The sequence below is a fragment of the Triticum dicoccoides genome, chromosome 6B, assembly GCF_002162155.2.
Source record: "Triticum dicoccoides isolate Atlit2015 ecotype Zavitan chromosome 6B, WEW_v2.0, whole genome shotgun sequence".
Taxonomy (NCBI): Eukaryota; Viridiplantae; Streptophyta; class Magnoliopsida; order Poales; family Poaceae; genus Triticum; species Triticum dicoccoides.
The window spans coordinates 714876880-714901356 of record NC_041391.1 but is presented as its reverse complement, the minus strand read 5'-3'; the positions used below and the strand labels follow the sequence as shown (position 1 = coordinate 714901356).

At 44.2% G+C, this 24477-nt stretch overlaps 2 protein-coding genes and 1 pseudogene across 2 annotated transcripts in view; 2 read left to right on the top strand and 1 right to left on the bottom strand.

The window, feature by feature from the left end:
- The window catches only part of LOC119321627, a 72835-nt pseudogene extending 63142 nt beyond the window's left edge, over window positions 1-9693 (top strand).
- Window positions 9694-9952: 259 nt separating this feature from the next.
- On the bottom strand, window positions 9953-13733 carry LOC119321626 (ankyrin repeat-containing protein At5g02620-like). Its single transcript, XM_037595226.1, has 4 exons — window positions 12765-13733; window positions 11345-11889; window positions 10604-11240; window positions 9953-10086 (listed from the first exon to the last, which is right to left on the bottom strand). The coding sequence occupies exons 1-4, from the start codon at window positions 13669-13671 to the stop codon at window positions 9953-9955; spliced, it is 2223 nt and encodes a 740-aa protein (XP_037451123.1). The 5' UTR covers window positions 13672-13733.
- A 6580-nt stretch (window positions 13734-20313) lies between these two features.
- Window positions 20314-24477, top strand: part of LOC119321625 (ankyrin repeat-containing protein At5g02620-like) — an 8071-nt gene continuing 3907 nt past the window's right edge. Inside the window, exon 1 of the mRNA XM_037595225.1 lies at window positions 20314-21082. Coding sequence (XP_037451122.1) covers window positions 20314-21082 — 769 coding nt within the window. The remainder of the gene's footprint in view (window positions 21083-24477) is intronic.

The window sequence follows — 24477 nt, the reverse complement described above, 5'->3', positions numbered from 1 at the left end:
GTGGGGCAGGAGCCAGCCCCTGTGGGCTGGGCGCGCCCCCCTCCCTTGGGCCCATGTGCCTAGGGTTTGGGGGAAACCCTATAGGGGGCGCCCCCCTTGCATGGGGGGCAAGTTTCCCCTCCCCTTGGCCGCCGCCCCCCTCTAGATCCCATCTAGAGGGGCCGGCCCCCCTTGCCCCTTCTCCTATAAATAGAGGGGTGAGGGGAGGGCTGAACACCACAAGCCAAGGCGCAGCCCCTCCCCTCCCCAACACCTCTCCTCCTCCGTACGTGCTTGGCGAAGCCCTGTCGGAGTACTGTTGCACCAACAACACCACGCCGTCGTGCTGCCGTTGGAGCTGTCTTCCTCAACCTCTCCTTCCTCCTTGCTGGATCAAGACGGAGGAGACGTCATCCGTACCGTACGTGTGTTGAACGCGGAGGTGCTGTCCGTTCAGCACTTGGTCATCGGTGATCCGAATCACGGCGAGTACGACATCATTCTCACCATCCCCTTGAACGCTTCCGCACTCGATCTACAAGTGGTATGTAGATGCAAACTCACTCCCTTGACTCGTTGCTTAGATGAACTCATAGATGGATCTTGGTGAAATCGTAGGAAAATTTTTAATTTTCTGCAACGTTCCCCAACAAACTTACTAATGGCGCATCTATACAAAGTGTGCCATTACTATGTGTATGACTGGGTCAAACCTTGGTCAAACTTAATAATGACGCACTTTTCACCTGATGCGTCATTACTGTTTTGGTTATTAATGGCGCACCCACACATGGTGCGCCACTGCTATATAACAGTGGCGCACCACATATATAATATGCCATTAATGTCCATATTACCTATAGCCGTTTTTCTAGTAATGCCTGCTGCACTTACAAGTGAAGACTGAAGAGGAGTACTACTATAGTACAAAAGCAAGAGTACCCCAGGTAGTCAAGTATCAAAAGATAAAAATGTACTGAATGAAAGTGGCAAATGATTTTGGGTCATTAATGCCAAATTATGATGAATTATGACCGTTGTCCAGAGCCAATTAACTCATATTGATTTACATCAGTACTAATTTGTGCATTGAAGGTGTATTACACGAAAATGCGTTGGAGCACCTGGCGACTACGCTCACTGTAATCTCGCTCATTCAATTGCCTCGAGATTTCATCCGCTATATTAGCTTTGTGCATATTGGATGATTTTTGCCGTGTATAGCTCTCCAGCGGTTTTCGTATTAAATGATGCATAGTGTCATTCCTGTTCTGACTTCTGACATGGCGTGCATGCATCCTACTCAACTGCTAACGCCCAACAACCAGAGCTTCAATTCAATGCACCACGCTCCTCAATCTCCCACCTTTTTTTCTCCATGGATAATGGTTGCTTAATGCGCACTCTTTTTTTCTAGTACAATAAATCAAGAGTTCAAAGCTCCCTGCGGTTGATTTATAGTGGAAAAAGTTTCTTCATTTTAGTTGTGTGACACCTGGTGCATAAAGTTAGTAAAAAACGGATGCACACTTTGTTCCAAACATTTTCACCGCTGATTCCATCAATCATCCGATGGGGAGATGGTGCGTTTAAAAGTGTGTAGTAACTCGGGCGCACGCTTTGTGGCACCGGAGTGACTTTGTTGGCCTATCTATTTTAGACACGCAAAGCATTAATGAACTACTCCGTCCGTTCCTAAATATAAATCTTTCTAGAGATTTCACTATAGACTACATACGGAGCAAAATGAGTGAATCTACACTCTAAAATGCATCTACATACATCCGTATGTGATCCATTGTGAAATCTCTACAAAGACTAATATTTAGGAACAGAGGGAGTAGGAATAACTTGTGTTTAGAAATTGCATGCATGCATGTGGGACCCTTAACGCGGAACTTTACCATGCATGTGGTCTGACATGCAACTCAACTCCATGTCCCATTTTGGAGAAACAGCTGTGTACTCCATGATTTTTCATCGACCTACGTTGATTCGTTGAAGAAAGCTTAGTTGTCTAGGCAAAGTATTTCCCAAATTAACATACCATTTGATTAACTACTACGAGTGACAAAAAATACACAATAATACGCTGAGCAGAATTCTTTTATTCATTCATTACAAAGATACATACTATCACCTCTCTGATCTTGAATCGCAACAGGCTAATTGTGAGATTCCATGACATCATTTCACGCTTCCGTTGCATGGGAAGCTGTTAACCTCGTCACCTTCTTTCTCTCCTACTGACTTACGTCCCCACACGCCATACCACGAATCTCCATTTAAAACCACGCTCCACATTTCGTTGAACATAGTTGACACATGGGGTCGATCTCTCCAAATCCTTCTTCCAACGTGTACTAAACTAGTGCCTGAAAGAGAATTACTACTTCTCGTCATTTTTACCGAATCAAACTTAACATAACTGACAGCAGAGAGATGAATCAACAAGTGACTTGAAAAGATATATGCTTGGTTTGTGGTTAAGGTATGCGACGGCTATGCACATAATAAAATTATTACTGTATGAGAGACTTGCTGTAGATGTGTTAGGATGGCCATAGTGGGGGTAACATAACCTGTAACCTGCACTTGGGACTAGCAACAGGCCCGGCCCTGAGGAGGGGCAGGGGGGGCGGCCGCCCCGGGCCCCCGTAATGGAGGGGCCCCCACCGAGGGATGTGTGTGCTTAGGGCCAGATGCTGCGTGGACTGGAAAAAAAATGATACTGCCATTCATTCTGGCCCAAGTTACGGCGTATGAAGAGGGAGTCCGGCTAATAATGCACCAGAATATTAGCGATCGTGGATTGAGTCAACCTTCCACGATAGATGCATCAGTTACGGGGTTGCTGCTTCACGCATGCATGAGGCCTGGCGTCGGCGGCGGCGGCTGCCACGGAAGATTTTTTGCCTGTTCATCTTGCGAGTCACACCGCACCTTCTCGCCTGATCGATAATCGCCATCACCTCCTCGTCTACAGGCTCCTCGACCGCGAGATTATCACCAAGCCGAGAAACAGATTCTAGAGAAGAAGGTATGTATGCCCTAGCTATTATGATTAGGCTTTGTCATTTGTGAGTTCAGTGTGATGATTAGTATTGTTTTGTCGAGTTGATTTGGCATCTTGATAGCTTTGCTACCCGCCAACTTTTTTTTATAGCTTTGCATTAATTCTCAAATTCAAGGGCACGTACAATTGACAGACCTTGATGCGATGCTTAGGGGAATATATAGGATCTGTCAAGGAGTCCCTTCCTGTTGTGCTAATTGCAATTTATAGATGCTTCCCTGTTAAATTGATTTGACTGCGTCCATTCTTTGCAATGTTTTCTGGAACGTCGAGATGCAAGCACTCGTCTGCTATAAGAAGCCATTCCTTCATTTTCTTGTTAGATGGTTAATTTTTTTCTTATAATGCATTAGATTTGATTCCATAGCCCTTCTAATTCTGCCACCTCATAGTAAATAATTTTTCAGGCACAAGATTGAATCCTCGGATCAAATTGAAAGTGAGGGAAAACCGCTAAAAAATTGGTCCCGATGACATACTCTAAGGGCCCCGAGCTCTAATTTCGCCCCGGGCCCTAAAATCTTAGGACCGGCCCTGACTAGCAAACATGCTTATGTGGCACATAATTAAAGAGAAGAGAGAGGGTTCGAGTAACATAGGTAGATACCATATCATGTTAAATGCTATGCTACTTTGTGTCATGCATGACAATAAATATAATCATCTATGATACTACTTTATGTTACTATGCACTATAAAGGTAGTATCATACACTAGTATCATATGCATGATACTAGTATATGTTACTCCCCACTATGACCAGCCTTATGAGAGTCTTGCTAATAATAAATGACTCCCAGGAAGTTCATAAATGAATCAGGCTCGATTCTGCACGGACATGTGCACCTTGCCTGGAATTAAATGTAAGCATTTATACTTGTGCATCTAATAATCGGACGTGTACTGAAGAAACTTACCGTCGAACCCAGCCGCTGTTTTCCCTTTCCACATCAATAAGATTTGGAGTCCTTGATTTTGACCCATGCTCTGCATCTAGAACTGTCGAGACGTGCTGCTCAGTGCTTCCATTAGAAGAATCGAGCTCGTCCGCTTCAGCAACTGTCGAAAGCTTGGCTGTGTGCATCCTAGTTATGCAGATGCCGGGTGTGTGCTCTTTAGGTTTGTATCCTCTTGATGCTCCTCTTTGAGCTAATAAAATCTATCCTTTATCGAAAAAAGCAACTGTCGAAAGCTGGCGCCCCTCTTTGACGGTCATCTGAGCTATCCCGACAATGCACTCATCGGCTCTTGTATCTTGATTCGATCTACAAAGGGACAGAAGAAAAATCAAGATAAACAGATCTGCAACTAGTAAAGCGTTCTGTTTTATCAATCATTTCAAAACCAAATGAACTTACACGGATTCGACGCAGGGTGGTTGCTGCACCAGCCGATGTACTGAACTGCTCATCTCCTTCCACCGAAGAAGGACAGCAGTTCAAGATCATTGATAATCAGCGGACTACTACCAAATCTGTAATCCACTTCTACTGTGAGGAATTTGTTTGTGCGTCAATCACTAGCAGCCGGCGAGAGGAGAATAGTTTTTCAGATCTGGATATGGAGTGCTTGCGTGCAAGTAGGGGACTGCACAGGTAGGTGATGGTGGAGTGAATTAATTACATCGGGCTGGTTTCCTGTACCTGTACCTCACAGACTGCATCTGCATACAATAAATGACCACGAACATGTATATACCGCATGTAATGATTTTCAGCAAAGTGGCACGGATCCCAAGCCTGCATGCGGGCGGCGGCGATTTCGGATAGGGGAGTCGCCGAGTGCTCCTAATCCACCTCGGTGTATTACAGCAGAGTACTTGTGGCTAAAGGCGCCACCTTTGCCAAGGACTGACGCCGTTGCGGCCTCAAGTTTTTAGTAAATATTCAGCTTAATCTGCTCAATCGATTGGTGTGATGAAGTTTAGTCACACATTCACAGTAGACTTTAGCTGCGGGAGCAAGAAACAGAAGAGGTCGGGCTCGGAGGTGAGCAGAGCCACCATGGCGATGGCGGCAACTACACCTACGGCGACCTGGGCAAGCAATGCTTCGGCCCGTCGGCAGGCACTTCACGGAGGCCATCATCGTCCTCTGCCAGACCGGCGGCACCGTGGCGTGCCCCGTCTTCATTGGGCAGAACATCAGCTCCGTGCTCCCCGCGATCTCCATTGATACTTGACTACCTGGAGGACGGCGAGGAGTAGGAGGAGCGCGCTGGAGGAGCAGTTTTGCAAAAAGACCCCTGCGTGCATGCGTATTCGAGCAAGCCGGGCACATGTGGTAGTCAATGCATGCTTGGCATCGGTTGACTAGAGCCAGCTCAGCACATACGTACACATAACCGTATATTGGACCGTACATAACCCCCTAGAGCAAGTTTAGTGGCTGTATTTCGGGTATTTGTAACCACAGGGACTAAAGCTGGCGCCAGCGTAAGTAATAGGACATGTAGTGAATTTTTCTCATTCGGTTATGTTCGCCTGAATCTAGTGTCGTCGCCTCTTATCCCTGTCTCCTCGGTGACTTGGTCCTTGCCGCACTCCGCGTTGCTTCAGAAATTGGCTATGTTGGAGTTGTATCGACTATTAAGTACAAGTTAGAATACAGCTAGACTCTAGATAAGGTAAGAATTATGTCATAATAGGACGCTTGTATTCTAGGTCTATATAACGTAAGGGTAGACACACCATGTAGCCTGTGCCAACATAATAGTACATGCACGCAGGAGGAGCCAGCGACATGTACCGGCACCCAGGTGGTCGGGGTGCGGTGTTGTGACGGTAACACAGGGAGAAACATTCGTAGTCAGGCCCCGAGATGTAGCCGAGTTCAGTGAACCTCTTTAATATATCTTGATGTCTTTGTCACGAGTGCTTGCTTATCCTTGGATGACCGATTATGTGTCTCGGATTAATTCTAACAAATGATATCAAGAACTAGGTTGTTTGTAGGTTGTGGATCATTCATGTAGAGCGGGCGAAGCGGAAAGATTGTTGTTGTGAAGTTTGAAACCGATCGACAAATTGGAACGGTGGCAACAAGATCTACTTGGAAAGCAGTAGCAGGCAGCAGCGACGAAACCATCCAACATTGGAAGTCTCGACGTGAACGGATTAAACTCAGCGTGTTTGGCAATATTTGGAAAGGGGAATGGGAGTTTAGAGGAGGGAGTTGTGTTGAGATTAAACAAGAGATGAGTCGTTTTATTCCCAAACATGTTTTTGGTGTGTGATAGGAATTATGTGTGAGAATATGAGGAGAAATTGTACTCCCTTGTTTGGTTCGTGAGAATTGACATGGAACTAGACAAGGAAAGTTAGGATGAAAGGTTAAGATTGACTCACTAAAAAAATTCCCATCCAACTCCCACCCGCTCCCTTATTAATAAAATGATGGGAGTTGGAGTCCCAAGTCCCATGCCTATTCCCTTGTAAATTTTCAATACCTCTAACCAAACAATGAATTTGAAGTTTCGTACCTCTTCAATTCCCATTCCCTAACTCTGATTACCCCAACCAAACACGCTCAAAGTAATCGAGGTGCGACGACGAAAGCAGCCTACTACCGTGCGTACGCAGGAACCAGCAGGTGCTGGCAGGCAGGGCGGGATCTCCTGTACCACGCGATGGGAGCCCCTAGTCAGCGCTGCAGGTTTTTTTTTTTTTGAGACAAGTCAGCGCTGTAGGTACCCGTTAACTAGCGGGCGCTCGCGCTATCGATGGCATGGGCCGGCCTACGAGTGCGCTCGCTCGCTCGTTCGGGGAAACAAAAACGGTAGCTGAGTTCGATCGCTAGATCCGTTGCTCGCTCGGCCACTCACTAGCAGCAGTTTTTTTTTCCTTTATTTTTCTGGAAAACCACCCGGTTTTCCTATTTCTTAAGAAATAAAAATGTGAAACAAAAACAGGTTTACAGATGTAAGGAAAAAGTCCATCGATTTGAAAAAAAGTTCATCTCTTAAAAAAAAAGGTTCATAGATATTTGGAAAACATTCATCAATTTTTAAAAAAGTTCATCAAATTAAAAAAGTTTATAGATTCTAAAACAGTTCGTTGATTTTGAAAAAAGTTCATCGAAATAGAAAATAAGTTCATCCAATTTAAAAAAAGTTCAAGGATTTTGAAAAAAGTTCATTGATTTGAAAAAAGGTCAACGAATTCAAAAAAAGTTCACGTATTTGGGGACAATTCATCGATCAAGGAAAAAGAAGAAAAAATAAAAAACAGAAGCCAAAAAAAGGAAAAAATGGGAAAACGGAAAAAAAAGGAAAAAATGAATGAATAAAATACGAATAGGTTAGAAGGTTAGCACGACTTCGTTTTTTGGCGGGTGGTTACGCCAGCCAGTCGTCGAGGAGGAGGTCACGGGCTCGAATCCTTTATGTGCGCGGTCGTTTTTTCTTTTTTAACAGAAAAAGGAGTAGAGCAAACTGGGCCGAGCCCAACCAGTCGCGCCTGCAGGCGCCTGTTTGCGAACAGGCGCTTAAGCGCCAAATAGGAATCGCCCCACGCTTTCTCAAAAAAAAAAAAAAAAGGGGAATCGCCCCACGCGAATGTGCGCTTGGAGAAGAGGCAGCACGCACCCCTCGCTGCGCCAACATGCCCGTTTGCGCCGACCCATCTGCAGGGCGCACTGTTTTCTTTTCTCTTCTCAGTTTTTTTTCAGTTTTAAAAATTTGTTCAAAAAGTTTTGAAATTTAACAATATGTGCATCTAAGAAAAATACTCAATAAATCATAAATTTTTTGTGGATATAAAATGTTTCATATTTTATAAAAATGTTCATATATTCAAAAAATAACGATTTTGAAAAAAAATGTTCGAAAAATTAAAAAAAGTCATCATTTTGAAAAAATGTTTTGTATTCACTAGATGTTGTGAAATTGCACAAATGTTCACAAATTCGAAAATTGTTCATGAATTTTAATAAATATTAAGAAAATTCAAAACATGTTCGTGAATTACAGAAAAGTTTGTTGATTAAAAAATTTCATGTATCCGGAAAATGTTCACGTAGATATACAAGGCTTCAGCCCATTAGCCCAACTCAAGTGGATCGATCAGAACAGAAAATCAATCGTGCAGCCAGAAAATCTATCGGTCAGAACACGTGGACGCTTCGATCTATTGCTCGTTGGCTAAGAAAAAGAATCCCTCTCCCGATCGGCAACAGAGAAACCCTCGCCTCCCTCAAGCAGAGCGCCCATGGGCTGCGTGGCTGTGCCACCACCGCCATCAGTCGTCAAACTGCGATTCCCCTCCGCGCTGGCTGCCGGATCCGGCATCCTAAGTCCTGACCACCTGCCTCTCCTAGTCTCCGATCTTCTCGAACTATTGCTAAATTACAGTGCACACACACACTCTGCCGCACAGGTAATAATTAATCTGTAACTCTGTACCATCTAATTCTTTTCCCTAGTTTCTTTATATCACGCAAACTTAGTGAATTGCTGGTATTAAATTATATTTCTTAGTCAGTTTTATTTCATTGTCAACAGGAGATTAGAAATCCAAGATGAGGAGGCTCCGTACAATTGAATCTTTTTTCAATTACCGTTTGGTGTGCTTTATTGAGCGTGATGTATCTGCAAGCATTGATGATATTAAGATTATACAATGCTATCAAAAAATGAGGAAACGCAAGGGGCCAGTACCTCGTGAACTTCGTGTTAATGGTATAATATGTTTCTTTCTTTTTTTTTGCAAAATTTCATATGAACAATTGATTTATTCTATGTCCACTACCTTGATTTTAAATACTTGATTTTATGTTTGCAGACCCAGGTCCTTCTACTATTGCTGGTGAAGAAACGATGGCCTTGACTTAAGCAAGTCTTCACTAATTTGGTACCAAACCATTTTTGCAATGATGTACTTTGTTAAACTATTTGTTTTATGGAATTTCCTCTTGTGATAATAATGAATTTATATTTCGTTTTGAATATGATTTTATGGCATACTTATAATGCACATTGATGCGTGTAGTATTTGACGTTATATTTAGTCAGTTAGTTGTAACCCTCTGCGTATTCATATAGAGAAATCAGAATTTAAGAAGCTACTTAAGGCGTCATCGGGAGGAAAGATATCTCGATGGAAACACCACCGTAGTGGCAGAGAAAAGCAAGTTTAAAAGGAACAGAGCAAAGGTTGTATCTACAACTACTGTTTTTCAAATATTCTTCATATGCACGAGTACGAGTATATTTGCTCTTTATGATCTAGTGGGCACCATTAACATTTTGAGTGTCCTTTTGCAGGCCCCAAACCCACTATGATGCAAGAAAAAGAAACCAAAGCCCCAACCATCAGCTGCTCAAAATCAGGTAATTAATCATCACTAAACATACGTGTCCAATGCAATGTTGCGAAAGTAAGCTTGGAATTCCCTGGCTTATCTTGAAGTGTAGAGCTGCTAGCTTAGATAGGCCAGTGAAACCCATTGCACATTCTGTTTTGCTGTAGCTCCTGATATCAGTTGTACTGGGATGTGGATGACTCTACACCTGAAGCACATATATCTGACAAGTACAGGCACTGATTAGAACATGTTCCCTATGGTGAGGCCAAGCAAAAGACGGTTAGAAAGCGCAAGAGAAGTGGCAAAGACAGCAATCAAGCAGAGACAGCGAGCTGATGGACCCGTGAAGAAGCTGCAAACAATAGTTGGATGGTGTTTCTTCAAGTGCCATATATAATTCTCACAGTAAATCAAGCATGATTGCTGGAGAATTGTTAGCTTGGATTTCTAACAATGTAACACTAATAGTTTGTTTGAGGCTGTTTGGACTTGTGTATCCTGTCCCATTTAGTAATTTATATGGGTTAATTCAATGCTTTGCTCCTGTATTCTGAAGAAACCGACCTGATTCTCATCGGTGGACCGGTTTCAACTTTCAGGGGTCTACCTTCCCTTCGAAAGTTTGAAGGCCAGCCTCTGCAATGAGGCTGCCATCCAGCATATCATCATCGGCAACATGGTACTTGGTGATTCTTGAACGGGTCAATAAAAATGACGACTTCAGAGAAGCTACAAGTGGCATCAAGCATGGCAAAGAGTGATAGCATTGTACAGGTGCATTGCCTCAGCATGCCCAAAATGTGTCATTTATTTACAAATAATATTAAAGAAATCTATAATAAAAATTTGTTATTAGAAAGATAAATTCATAACAAGAGAATACCATAGGTCCTTCAATCCGCTTAGATGAGTCATAAATACAAAGCAGTTGCATGCAAGTGCTCTGGACATCGTTTACATTGTTATTACAAGCGCACTGATACTTATACTGAAAACTTGAAGCACAACCGACACATCATTAAAGTTCCTCAAGAAACGCAATTTTGGTGATAGAAACAGTTATCCTTAGAAAAGATGATGATAATGAAATGATGCATGTAATATATCCTCCAAATGGCGGCCTATTTTGGTCCTCGTTAATGTAATGGTGCTGGTGATTGTGCGGACGGGTCGACCTTTTGAACATGGTAGTTTCTTAAAGTTGAACAAAATATTATTATTATGGGCCAATGTTGACCTAGAATACAGATCATGATTGAGGTTGCTGACATGTTAAACGTCCGGACTATCCCCTTTCTCTTACATAGTGCTGGTAATACAGCAATATGCTTGATTGCAAATTCCAATTTTTGATAGAGCAATACGAGAGAACTCATGACACATACCCCAATAGCACTCTTATGAGCAACTGGAGCTAGCATCATATAGGTACCAAGTGCAAAGGCAGCTACCAAGCTTGTAACGGAAGTCGACAAGAGATAGTAGGCAATTATTAAGTGCGTTGTCCGGCTCCGAGGGTGTACCAATGGAGATCCAGATGACATCAAAGATATTGTAGCCATTGCTGAGAGAGTGAAGGCAAGTGCATTTGCTAGGGTGAATGCATCAAAAGCATAAGTTCCAGCAAGTGTTGGTGTGCCTCCATTAGTATGATCATCTGCTCTATAACCACCAGGCATAGCAAAAGTTGCACCAAATGTGACGGTTGCAATTAAGACAGAGCCAAGACATAGACTTTGTGTGCCCTCTTTCACCTGATCAATTTCATGCATTTCATCCTGCCTTTCTTGGACAATATCATTTTCTTTACAGTAATCCTGTCGAGAAATACCACGTTTAGCACCAACAAAATTGAGTGTGCGGTGTATTCTCACTTCACTATTCTGCAAAATCAAAATAAGGAAAAATAGAATGAACCACACAAATCTCAGCTGATCTTGCTTACCTTGAACGGCATGCTTAAACATAAAAAGACTGCCTATATTACCTGAGGATAAAAACATCCTTTAGGAAGACTGTGACATGCTATATCAAGTGGAGTCTCCCCTTTCTGATTTATTAAATTCAAGTGTACAACTATATTTCCGAACAGAGAACAGAACATTCTCAGACTCCTTTTTTTTATAGCTAGGTGCAGTGCAGTGTCTCCATCGTTGTCTTGCCTGTTCAAAATCCATGATATTGATCGGTTGCTGCAGGCAGAACCAACTGTCCAAATTTCCCCTTTTTCAACTGCAACATGAAGAAATGTCCTTCCCCTGGCATCACGCAAATCAACACAACTGAGTGACTCCTTCAGAAAATCATTGATGGTACGTGTTGCACCTACGGATGCAGCCACATGTATGGGGAATGATCCGTTGTTGTCCGTTTGATACAGTGCATCTGGATTGGCCTTCAGTAGAAGCAAACGTATGGCTCGTAGGTCTCTTTGACGTAGTACAGATGCAACTAAGTGAAGAGCTGTACTTCCATTATCATCTTGTTGTGTTGCAAGGTTGATGTTCCATCCTAACAGCATCTCTGTGAGATCTACAAGTGGCGTCTATGAGTTAAAAAATAATCAATATGAGAGAAAGAGAAACAAAAACAACTAAAAGTATCGCCTCTAAACTCTATGCCTGTCCAGTTCAGCGTCATGTGAGTGCTCTGCCTACACAATAACTTTTTCAGGAAAGAGAGAAAAATGCTCGAAAAATTTACAGTTATACTTTGTCCATCGATACGAGGGTATATTAATTCATCCTGTAAGGTAGGTTATATACCTTTTACTTAGCTGGGAATTCCAATTGATTCACGAAGAAATATTAGTATAATATGAAAATGCGGAGTGGGCAGAAACACTGCTCATCAAGTCAAATTTTCTGTATATGGTTTGGAATAAGCGTTAGAGAAGCGTTATAGTTCTTGGTTGAGTTAAAACTTAAAATCGCAAGGGCAGGCTTTACATCATGGAAAGCAAACACCTCACGTTTTGTTTTCACTCCCTGTCATAGTACTCTGACCATGGAATGTGTCTCCTGTATGGCCGACGATATTCCTCTCTCACATAACTACCATGACAACCAGTCATGCCGTCGCCCTGGCTCAACTTGTAGAATGTGTCTCCTATAAGTCCCGCCCCGCCTCCTCCATCCCCACCGTATTATATATTTCTTTTTTTGTAAGGTGAGTTCACCCAGATTTCAGTAATGAAAATTAAGCTGCATAGGTTGTGGTTAAAAGACGGAGTCAAAGGTGATAAATATTCTTCAAACAACCCCCACTGATAAAATACCTGAACACAATAGAACACTAACAATCATAACCCAAATATATGCTCAATAGTATATATCTGACAAAAACATTTAGATAGAAAAGCAGTACGTTAAACCGAAATTTAAACATTGAAACGTGAGCATTTGTACCTTTGCCTCGGAGAACAGCAGCATGCAATGCATTTTGTCCATTTGGTCCAGAGTATGAAAGGTTCCTGTCATTTCTCCCGCTTTTCCCGCGGCTCAACTTGTAGAGTGTTTTGGCCATGATTCTGTTTTCCAGTAAGATGGCTAGATACAATGGAGAAGTACCAGTTTTTGGGAGACTTGCCAATTCTAGATCCTCCTTCATGAGCAATTCGACTATATCAGTGTTTCCACTGTGGACAGCCTCGTGCAAGACTGTCCATTTACTCTTGTTTTCTGTCTCTAGCAGTTCCTTCACTCTGCTAGTATCTTGATCCTTGCCCCTAGCAAGATCAATGAGAAAAGACACCAATTTGGAATTCCCCGCCCGTGCTGCACAGTGCAGGGGCGTGTCATCCGTGTTGTTTTGCGTGAAGAGGAGACTTACTACCTTCCTGCGGATCAGGCCAGCTTCATTCAAGTCCTCACCATCACTGTTGGTGGCCAGGACATGGAGAAAAGTGTCACCGTCCATGGTGACCCCCTCCAAGAAAGACTCCCTGAGAAGTGCTTCTTCGTCACCAAAAGCTGGCTGCATAGCAGAGCTTCCGATGGCCCCGTCGCCGGAGATTTGACGGTCTTCCCCACTGAGAAATGATTGCAGTTTCTTCCACGAACCAGAGCAGGCCACCGCTAGCAGTCTGGAATCAATGACCGGCGAGCGAGGCTTGGGCGGCTTAGGAGTCTGGTTGCCTGAGGCCATCACCACTACCATGGTCGAAGGATCCTCCTTGCTCAACACATCCTTCAGATGCTGGCAATGGTCATGGCCTACGGCCACAATCATCTTGGCTTCTGAGGCAACCAGTGGAGGAGCAGCATTCCTCACAACGGGTGAGTTACGATCTTCCTCCCTGGCGCTCGATGGCATCGCCAACACCACAGAGATGCAAATTAATATGGTGGAGCGATGGGATTCAGAGTGGATGGATTTGTTTGGGAGTTGGGGGCAAGAATGGTCCGGGGCTAAGCTCGAGAAAATAGCACAATGGGTGTCCATTCCGCGATCAAAGAAGAGGATAAATAGGGATTACAATCGGAATTTTGATTAGAGGCAGGATTAAAAAATATCAACAAGACAATAAGTTAAACCGAAAAACATCGGACACGACACGACGCTAACGCACAAGTTGTCGCGGTGTCTAAACATTAGATAAAGAAGAACGGCCGGCTGCTGTCTCGTTCATGGCTGCTTCAGAAGTCACCCACCCACTCTCTTCCAATGAAAAAAAAATAGCATACCTAACGACTTGACCTTTACCTGCCCACCTGAGGCCAAAATTGGTTTCAGGATGCAGTTGTCATGGTATGGACGTACTCAGAAGCTATTATTGATGCACTAACCGCGTGGTTGCGTGACCACTTTCCTTAAACATTGCAAACGGCACCGGCCTGCTGACTAATCTCCCATTCTCTTCCAAACCTGTCCCTCGATTTGGCATGTTGTGTTGGATGGAATAGTAAGCAAATTGTAAATTAATCTAATCCAGAATAAAATGGAAACTAATATGTTAGTAATGTTGATCATGCATCTTCAGTCGCTAGAGGATTGTAGCAGGAGTTCTTTTGAAGTAACACTAGTAATTTGTTTGAGGGTGTTTGGCATAGTTTTAAATAGCCGGCTATAACTCCACTATAGCCTTTTCAGCAGGGTGCCGCTAAATGGTCGCCTTCATAAAAAGTTCGCTATAGCCTGCTATAGCTGATTTGAAGGCTCGCCGCTATTTTTCATAGCCCGCTATTTAAAACATTGGTACTTTGGACTGTAAATTTGTCCTGCCTAGTAATTATTTGGCGTAGGGTTTGGTTTGGGTCGGCTCAACCCTCTAGCGGTGGCCTGGACATATATTTATATGGAGTACATGGTATAAATACAATGTATATATCAAAACTATGTACCTGCCTCTTCACCTCATTGCAGGCTGCGGGCAGGCAGTGGCGCTGGAATTTTAATTTCAAGGCACGTGGCCTTGCAAAGCACGCCTGTTCTTTAGGTATTGGTCACTATGTTTTGCTTGGGACTCCATATAATCCAGTCACAGTACCTATAAACATTTAGTTTGAAGTTTAATAAAGCACGTGTTTGCCTCAAACAAAATTACTGCCAATCTCCATTATAATTTTGAGTGAAAGGAACTTTCACTCCATATATATCTATGTCCACATCACATTCGCTATGTATTCATTTTCGATGGTATCTGCTACGACGTTCGTTTTCATAATTTCCATATTCGTTGCCAAGCTGTCTGAGTTGCTGGACTTGGGAGTAAGGAGTTGGATGAGACAACATCCATTTTGCAGAAAAAGGGAACTGGATGAAGAGCCTGGGACATCAGTTGAACGTAATCTGACGGTTCAGGTTATAAATTTCAGATTTGCTAAAAGTACCGCATTTGCACGTGATACGCGTAAATTTGCTACATCCCCTAGAGGATAAATGACTCATCCGCATAGAAAGGCTGGCTGGAGGTAGACTTACCCAGTGGACGTACTCTACGTATATAGTCTTATTAAGATGTGGTGCTGAAAAGATAAAATATGGTTAGTTGGAATCTTTTCTATCTGAATGTGCAGATTTATCAATGAGTGTGGTTTTTTGAAGATCGAGCTACACGGTACTTGTTATCTATACCGTTCACATCAGATTCTCTTTCCTCGAGATCTGAACCATGGCTGGTGCTCCAATGTGATTTGCAAAACATATGGACAAAAAACATATGCATGCTTACTGTAGCAACAGTGTCCACCTCCTATCACCTCGCGTCCTCTGTCTTTCACACTGTCTCTCCTTTGATTTCTCCCTCACTGCCACGTTTTCTCTCTCACACCTCTAACACGTCTCATTCTCTCTCTCCATCCATTTCTGCTTTGTGACAACCTCTCTCTCTCTCCACTGCTAACACACCAGAGATTGGACGTTTTCTCTCCTCCCACTTCATTCTCTGTTCTCTCTCTCATTTTCTTATTATTCCTCTCTCTACTGCTCACACGTCATGCATTTGGAATCTTGGATGAAGCATCTGCATGTGTTGTGTGGAGCAGAGCTCTTCACGTGGGATGCATGGGATCACGACGTGAAAATGGACGGTCATGATAGCAGGTACCATAGAGCTCGAGCTACAATGCAACTTTCTGTTTATCGAGAGCAAGTGTCATACTGAACATGGACCCTGTTGAGATGCACATGGACACTGTTGAGACACACGTTATTAGAGATGCCTTTTCCCACTTAGGAATCTCCTTTTGAATCTGCGTGAACTAGCTGTTACACAAGTAGCTACAATACTGAACAGGCCGAAATAGAATAAAAAAAGGAAAAATGTTAAAGCAGGAACTTGCATGGAATGTCACTCAGGGAGTAGTACTAGAAAGGCCCAGAAACATAATAAATATGTTAAATAGGGAACTTGCATCGAATTTCATCCAAGGAGCTATAGTACTAGAAAGGCCCAGAAAAATAATAGAAATGTTAGATATTTTTTACGGTGCATCATACTACCTAATATAACAGGTAGAATTTAGTTGATCCAACGGTTAAAACGGCTTGACTCAGATTTTGGCTTAAGGACAGATTGGTAATTTCTTATTGAGATAGATCTGTTCTTTCCATGTTTTAATCCTAATAATAGCCAGCGCACGCCGTCCTCCGCCATGCCGATGCTTCCTCACCGCCGCCGGCCAGCAGCCTGCATGTCCACGCCTCCCGCCTTCGTGCGCAGGGACAAGCACCCTGCACCCAATTCATTGCCTCGAACCCAAAACCGTTGGTGCCCTGGTCTCCATGAATCATCCCCGTGTGAATTAGCAGCTCTACAATTCCTCCATTATCATCGGCAAATCGCCAAAACTGACTGTCATATAATGAAGCTGTGTCGCTGAATCGCCAAAGGCTCGTCTCGATTGCTATGGTTCTTTCCCTGCATACGTACTGCAAGTTTGATATTCTCTGAACTATGTTTGGAAACACTAGAACGTATTCTTAGTACTACGTAAGGGCTGTCACATGATTGGTCTGTCGCTCGAGGGGATTCATCGTTGTTGGCGCACAACATGACCTGATGTCCGGTGGATTGCGTACGATACACGAGGTTGTTATGTTTGCGGCCAATGTTGGACAGCGGAGGGTGACTTCACAATGGGATCGTACTCCTCCGTCGGGCAGCGGTGCGCCTGGTGCTCGTCACTGCGAGGAGGTCGTGGTTCACGCCCGCTTTCTCCGGGTGGAAAGCCATGGTGTACCTTGCTCCAGGATTGATAAGCCTGAGCTACCCAAAATGCCCCTGTGGCCTTGATATCCTACCTGAAATCTAGTGCAGTATTGTCTCATCTGGGCCGTTGAATCACATAAATAAACGCCCCAAATTTACTTGATGTACTGTAAAAGGTCTCAAATGTTAAATTACGAACTTGCATCGAATGCCATCGAAGGAGCTACTTGACAGGTCCAAGAAAAAAAAACGAGTGTAAGTACGAACTTGCATAGTATGTCACTCAAGGGAGTATAGTACTGGACATGCCCAAAGAAAACAATAAAGATGTTAAATTGGGAACTTGCCTGGAATGTCATCCAAAGAGCAACCAACCATAAACTAGACAACCCAGAAAAACTAAAGAGAGATATGTTAAAGTAGGAATGCGTCTCGAATACCCAAGGAGCTATAGTACTGGACATGCGTAGAAAAATGAAAATGTAAAAAAAAGAAACATGCTTCGGATGTCACCCATAAGCTACTCCCCGAGTTTCAAAATATGGGGCATGCTAGTTTTTTTTTTTTTTGAGGGATAAAACTGAACTTTAATCAACTGCAATCATACGAGGTACATACATAAACTGAGGGGTTTCCGTCAGCCACAAATGGCATCCCAAATCAAGAGAACATGAAGCTTTTGCGAGGTTATGGGCCTCGCTGTTGTGCTCCTGCTTTTCGTGCTCCACACGTACGTCCTCCAGCCCTCTCATCTTCAGCTATATAAGTTGATGATGGTGCTGCTGGAGCCCATATAATTCTCCTTCAGATGATGGTCGCCATGCAATCAGTTCCTATGTGAACCTTCCTCTGATACAGATCAGCAGCAAGAGCCAATGCTTCATTAAAGGCCACCGCTTCAAGAATCTCAGCATGAACAAGGCCTTGAACAACAACTGCAGAGGAACCCAAGTACATGCCCTGTTCATCACGACAGATTGCTGCAAACGAGCCTCTATCATTGTTCGTAGAGATAGCAGCATCCACATTAATCTTCACATTGCCTTGCGATGGTGGAATACAACTCCTGTTTATCTGTCCACGTGCTATGCTCGAAGTGGAGCCACCCACACGTCGATGGCCCCGGAATCAAGGCCAAGTCTACCATTAAATTTTTAATGAATATGAAAGTGCTCAAAGGTGATTGGAACTCGCTCTCCTGTATAGCCTTTTGACGGGCCCACCAGATCGCCCACAAGGTGATAAGCACTTTGATAAAATCTGCAGCTTGCATAGACTCCATCAAATCCCCCATCCAGAGTCGTGCATCAGAAGAATTGCATGCAATCAGATGCTCTACAATTTCCTCATCAATCAGACTCCAAACACACTTGGACATAGTACAATCAATAAGAGCGTGCGCCAAGAATCTTCAGCTCCTTTACATGTTTGACAGAGATTTGAGTCTGACATATTTCTGCCAGCCCTAACAGCTTCAGTTGGGGCATACTAGTTTGTGGCAAGAAATGAATGCTAGAATTTTCCAGAACCGATGCAACCCTGCCTCAGTGGTCATAGCTAATACCTCAAAGGAATTGCACGCCTGGAACAAAGCCGGTCTAGTTGGCATTCGAGGCGTAACGGCTCGTCCCCTTAATCGGAGAGTAACCAACTACGCATGTAAATATCACTAGCCTTCACAGTAAGTCTGTCGTCTAGCTTTTCTCTTAATGAATTGAGATCAGTATCATTAGGTTTATCATAAATTATAAATTAACATTGTAAATATAAAAAGGTGGCACATTATTTTTGTGTGGAAATAATTAGAGCTATTATAGAAGTTCATCAGAAGTACAAGATCTCAAATAAAATAAAAAGTATATCGAGATTCCGAGACCATCGAACGATCACTAGTGCCGTCAGAATGAGCCGTGGATGCGTCGCAGTCGCCACTCCCCTTCCAAAGCTGGTTTGACCTTCTCAATAACAGTAGAGAAGTCTTCGTGCACATGCCCCTGAGGACCAGCGTCTTGGAGGCGCAGTCGATGTCGTCAAACCCTTGCATAGATCTGAAACACTAGACATAAAATCTCGCCACATGACGAAAAACCATAAACTCACTTACCCAAGGAGACGGAAGCAACCTACAACGGAGCTCCATTGACTACATCCAGACGGACAAACTCAAGGAGGATCCGAACCTGAAAGACAAACCCGAAGAAAAAGCACCGCCATTCGCTCGAGCGCCACGCCTGCAAGGACTAAAAATCCTAACCTAAACTATTAACCGGAGTGTACGCACTGGGATTCCCTCCCCGCCAATGTCTGCCTGAGTGGAGGGGAATCCATGGGCTCATTGGTCAATCCTAGAGGAGAGAGTTTGTCCTCAACCCTAGGGTTAGGGGTGGAAATAAGAGGCTGCAATCCACGTTGATAAAATGGGGCATATTTGGAATGGGCTAGCTGTTTTTTGTCAAAAAAGGGCATATTAGTTTGTCCCAAGTTAAAATTTGTAAAATTTTAAAAAGCATATAAAAAATATCAATATGTACAGCACGGAACAAATATTATTAGATATATCATAAATTATAATTTGATATCGTAAATATTAGGTATAGTAGAAGTTAACATATTTGGAAAATATGCATGAGCTACTCCCTTCGTTCGGAATTACTCGTCGAAGAAATGAATGTATCTATATGTATTTTAGTTGTAGATACATCCAATTTTTGTGACAAGTAATTCTGAACGGAGGGAGTATATCTGCATGAAAGTTGGCAGCGGTATATACCAAGCTCCAAGTCCTACTACTGCAAACCCCTCAGAAAAAAAGTCCTAGTACTGCAAGGTGTTTGAACTCCTGAGATTCCTTGTCAGTTTATTTCCTTTAACAAATGACCTTGTCAGATGTAAATCTAAATATGTTAATGAAAGCATGGGATGGTGCTAAAGTTATGTGAAGGGTTCTTAAAGGAGGAGAGGAGAAGGATTATCTTATTGGAGACAGCCGGTTAGTTGTACTAACTCTAAAGTATGCAGTGGTGCTTGTGACAGCTTTATGTAAAGTAGGAGGGAGAAGGACTATATTATTGGTGATAACACGGCCTTGACCCCAAGTTGCCGAGGTCGTCTCCTGCTCAGCTCACCAACCCCTCTGCAGTCCTTGCTTGCTCCTCTACATGCATTTCTTGTTTACTTATAGACATCGCCAGGCACAGCTTGGACGCACACTCCTCTTCTCCGCTACATGCGTACATTGTAGTCCAGACCAGCCCCAGTTGATCCTCTCCCACTCCCATTCCACCTCGTTTTTTTGTTGGTGTTCAATGGTATCGAGCACCGAGGAGGCAGCTCCGAGCTCACCCTTTGTGGCAAATGCATCTCCACTGCCGGTGACCACGGAGGCCAAGATGGGTGCCCGACTGCTGGCAGCGGCCTGCTCTGGTTCTTTTCAGGAACTGGAATCACTCCTGAACCCGCAAGCAGCCGCCTCCAGCAACGGGGCCATCGGAAGCCCGGCGGTGCATCCGCCTTCTGCTTCCGGTGACGTAGAAGCACTTCTCAGAGAGTCACTGCCATACGCGGTCACTACTGGAGGTGACACTCTTCTTCATGTGGTCGCCAACAGCCATGGTCGTGGTGAGGATTTCTTAAACAAAGCTCGCCTCATCTATAGCAAGGCACAAAGCCTCCTTTTCGTGCAAAACAACAGGGGAGATACACCCCTGCATTGTGCTGCAAGGGCGTCGAACATTGAGATGGTGTCTCTTTTCATTCATCTTGCTAGAAGCAAGATTGTCAATGCCAGTAGGGTGAAAGCACTGCTAAGAACAGAAAACAAGAGTAATGAGACAGCCTTACACGAGGCTGTTAAGTCTGTATATTTTGGGCAAGATGATATAGTTAAGTTGCTCATGAACGAGGACTCACAATTGGCCAGTTTTCCAAAAGATGGCATGTCACCGTTATATCTAGCCATCTTACTACAAAAGAAAGTCATGGCGAAAACACTCTACGACTTGAGTGGCGGGGTTATTTCATACTATGGACCAGATGGACAAAATGCATTGCATGCTGCTGTTCTCCAAGACCAAGGTACTGACTGTAATATCTTGGTTTCACCTACCATTTACATTCAGCATTTATTCACCTCATTACTATTTTGGAATCAGGACTGGTAGTGTATTGTTAGGTTCAAAATCTTATATCAGTGAGACTTGCAAGAAGGATATTTGATTACTGTGTCCTAAAGCATGGTCATCTTTTTTTCCTTTTTGCCATAGCCCATCTAATTTGATGTCTTAATGAAATATGGGTGATCTTATTAGATTTAACTTTAGGGCTTAAGATAATAACGGTCTTGATCTCTTGATTAGAACACCAATACATGTGTGGAAGCGTGAGAACTTACGGGTACCTGAAGAAATCCCATGTCTGCTCGATTTCAGCCCCCATATAGCCCATGGCTGCACCTTGTGATCTCGGGCAATTGGTAGATGGGCCGGGAAGAACGGCAGGAGCTGGATAGTGTAGTTGGCTGAAGCATCACTGCCGGCACTATCCTAGGGTGGCCAATGGTGGCAGTGGCCTTCTGATCCCCTCTAGCACGCTTTTAGGATCGGTAGTTAGGAGTGTGGGTTCCGTACATGTGTATGTTTTTGCCCAAGGGGCACAACCGAAACCAAAACCAATTGTTGGTTTGTGTGCACCCGATCAATCAGTGAACTTACGGGTAACACATGTCCTTATATACATACCCATACAAAAAAATACATTGAGAATCTTGGCGGTGCCAAAGTCTTCTTCCTCCTACATCCATAAGTGGCCCACCGTGAGCATAACTCGATGTCACCTCTGGGCCTCCGCCTCGGTGAAGCAAACTTAACTAAACCCATGAGCTTCTAGAAGCTTCATTCAAAAACTCGTCGGTGTAGACCACAATACACCAGCGCTTGCAATTTATGAAGAAAATCACCGCCCCGAAGAAGAAAACGCCGATAAGGACTTGTAGAAACTTCGAATATCATGAAAGCCGGTCGATTCCAGATGGATCCACCAGAAACCTAAACCGGGAAGACCCGCAAGAGACACGGCCCCACACGCCCTTCATCAACGATAAACACACCAGCAAAGCGAGGAAAGGCTGAGGAGAACATTATTCCTAATTTGCCGCAACACCGTCACCTTGTTGCCCCAAACTAAGCACGAAGAATCTCCAAAGAAAACAAGAAAAATCACTCATGCCACTGTACGTCAAGTTCGAGATTGATGTTGACCCCGACCTGTCCAGGACCATGCACCGACACCCTTTTCTCCAATGGTCTAGCCAGGATAGTCCATTGTTGAAGAAAACCGTGCTGGAATACCAATTCCGTCGTCGAGTATTGCCTGCCAAAGACCACAACTCCGCTACAAATCACGTCAGCGACCCACAATAGTTAACCAAACCCTTCACAACAAGGCCCCCATGACTAGAAGCCTTTGCGCCGATGTCGCACCCTAGCCGAGGGAGTCCTGGATAGAGGGGTCCTCGGGGTACCGGCCTATCTCTCATGGGCCGGTCTGTTGGGCCACCCCGGATTTCGTTAAGGGGGACCAAACCTTAGAGATCTCCATGCTCCAGAAGGAAAGCCTCGAAGACTTGGTGTGCACTCCAAGACCTGAGAATGGCACGTGCATTTATCCTCTACGGCAATCGACCCTATGTAATCCTAGCTACCCCTGGTGTCTATATAAACTAGTGGGTTTAGTCCTTAGAGAAGAGGGAGAACCATCATTCTACACAACTAGGGTTTAGTTCATACGATCTCGTCATAGATCAACTCTGTAAGCATCATACATACCTCAATATAATCAAGCAGGACGCAGGGTTTTACCTCTTCGAGAGAACCTGGATAAATTTCATGCCCCGTGTCTCCTGTTCCCCATCGATCCAAGACCTACAGCTCAGAACCCCCTACCTGAGATCCGCCGGTTTTGACACAGACACTAGCGGCAGCGAGAGTGATAGGGGATGAAGTGGTGGATAGGGTTTAGTTGCCGCTGGAGCCTTTCACCAAAACATTTTGTGGTAGCTTGTCAGCAACTTCTGCTAGAGGTGATTGTGCAATTCGTGAGCAACTTCCAACATACTCTTCTGCCGAACAAACAAAACCCAAACAAAAGGGAAACAAATATTCCAAAAGTGGTGAAATATGCAAATTTAGATATTCTTAAATATTACTCCCTCCATCCGAAAATACTTGTCGAAGTGCCCTGCCTACCACTGCTAGCCTTTTGGCGCCCGCCACTGGTAACCATTCCTACAGTAGTGTCAAAGGGCTCGCACTTATCTCTTCACATGCATTCCTCCTAAGCTTAAGCTTGAACCAATCATCATGCTTCTCCAGGGCATTTGTAATGGTGAGAAAGAGACTTGTGCACACCCGAAATCTCCAGTGAAGATACTTCGCTGGATAGGTTGGATTAAGGTCGAAATAATCTCTCATAATCTTGGCATGACCCTTCACTCTGTCATGGTTGAGGTGCATGCGGCTGGAATTTGATCCTCTCCTCGACCGTCGGATATCATTATTAAAGATCATGAAAATGACCATTTCAAAGTCATCGTCATCATCTTCCTCCTCTGACGAAGAGTCCTCAAAGATCATCTCTCTCAGCCTCGTAATCTTCAATTTAAATGACTCGGTTCAACTCAATCGACAAAAAAGGATAAAAAAGCAAAAAAAAAAATAACTACGCAAATCCCCGAACACTTGCAAGGTGACGGAGGTATCATGGCCAACCGTCAATGTTGAGCCGATACTAGTGGTTGGTGTTGCATGGGTATGGCCGGCAGTGTTGGGGAACGTTGTAGAAAATTAAAATTTTTCCTACGGTTTCACCAAGATCCATCTATGAGTTCATCTAGCAACGTGTCATGGGAGAGTGATTGCATCTACATACCACTTGTAGATCGCGTGCGGAAGTGTTCAATGGAACGGGGATGATGGAGTCGTACTCGCCGTGATTCAGATCACCGATGACCTAGTGCTGAACGGACAACACCTCCGCGTTCAACACACGTACGGAGCGGATGACGTCTCCTCCTTCTTGATCCAGCAAAGGGGAAGGAGAGGTTGATGATGATCCAGCAGCACGACGGCGTGGTGGTGGATGCAGCAGAACTCCGGCAGGGCTTCGCTAAGCAACTACGGGAGGAGGAGGAGGTGTAGCAGAGAGGGGAGGCGCCAAGGGCTTCAGGGTGCGGCCACCCCTCCCTCCCCTCCCATTATATAGGTGCAAGAGAGGGGGGAGGGCACAGCCTTGCCCCTTCCTCCAAGGAAGGGGTGCGGCCAAGAGGGGGGGAGGAGTCCATCCTCCCCAAGGCACCTCTGAGGTGCCTTCCCCCTTTAGGACTCTCCCCTCCCCAAGTCTCCTTGGCGCATGGGCCTCTTGGGGCTGGTGCCCTTGGCCCATATAGGCCAAGGCGCACCCCCTACAGCCCATGT

Coding starts and splice junctions, on each gene's coding strand:
- LOC119321626 (XM_037595226.1), bottom strand. CDS start 13,671: ATGCCATCGAGCGCCAGGGAGGAAGATCGTAACTCACCCGTTGTGAGG. Junction 11,890..12,764: donor TGCTGTTCTCCGAGGCAAAG/GTACAAATGCTC, acceptor CGCCACTTGTAG/ATCTCACAGAGATGCTGTTA. Junction 10,087..10,603: donor AGCAACCTCAATCATGATCT/GTATTCTAGGTC, acceptor TGCCACTTGTAG/CTTCTCTGAAGTCGTCATTT.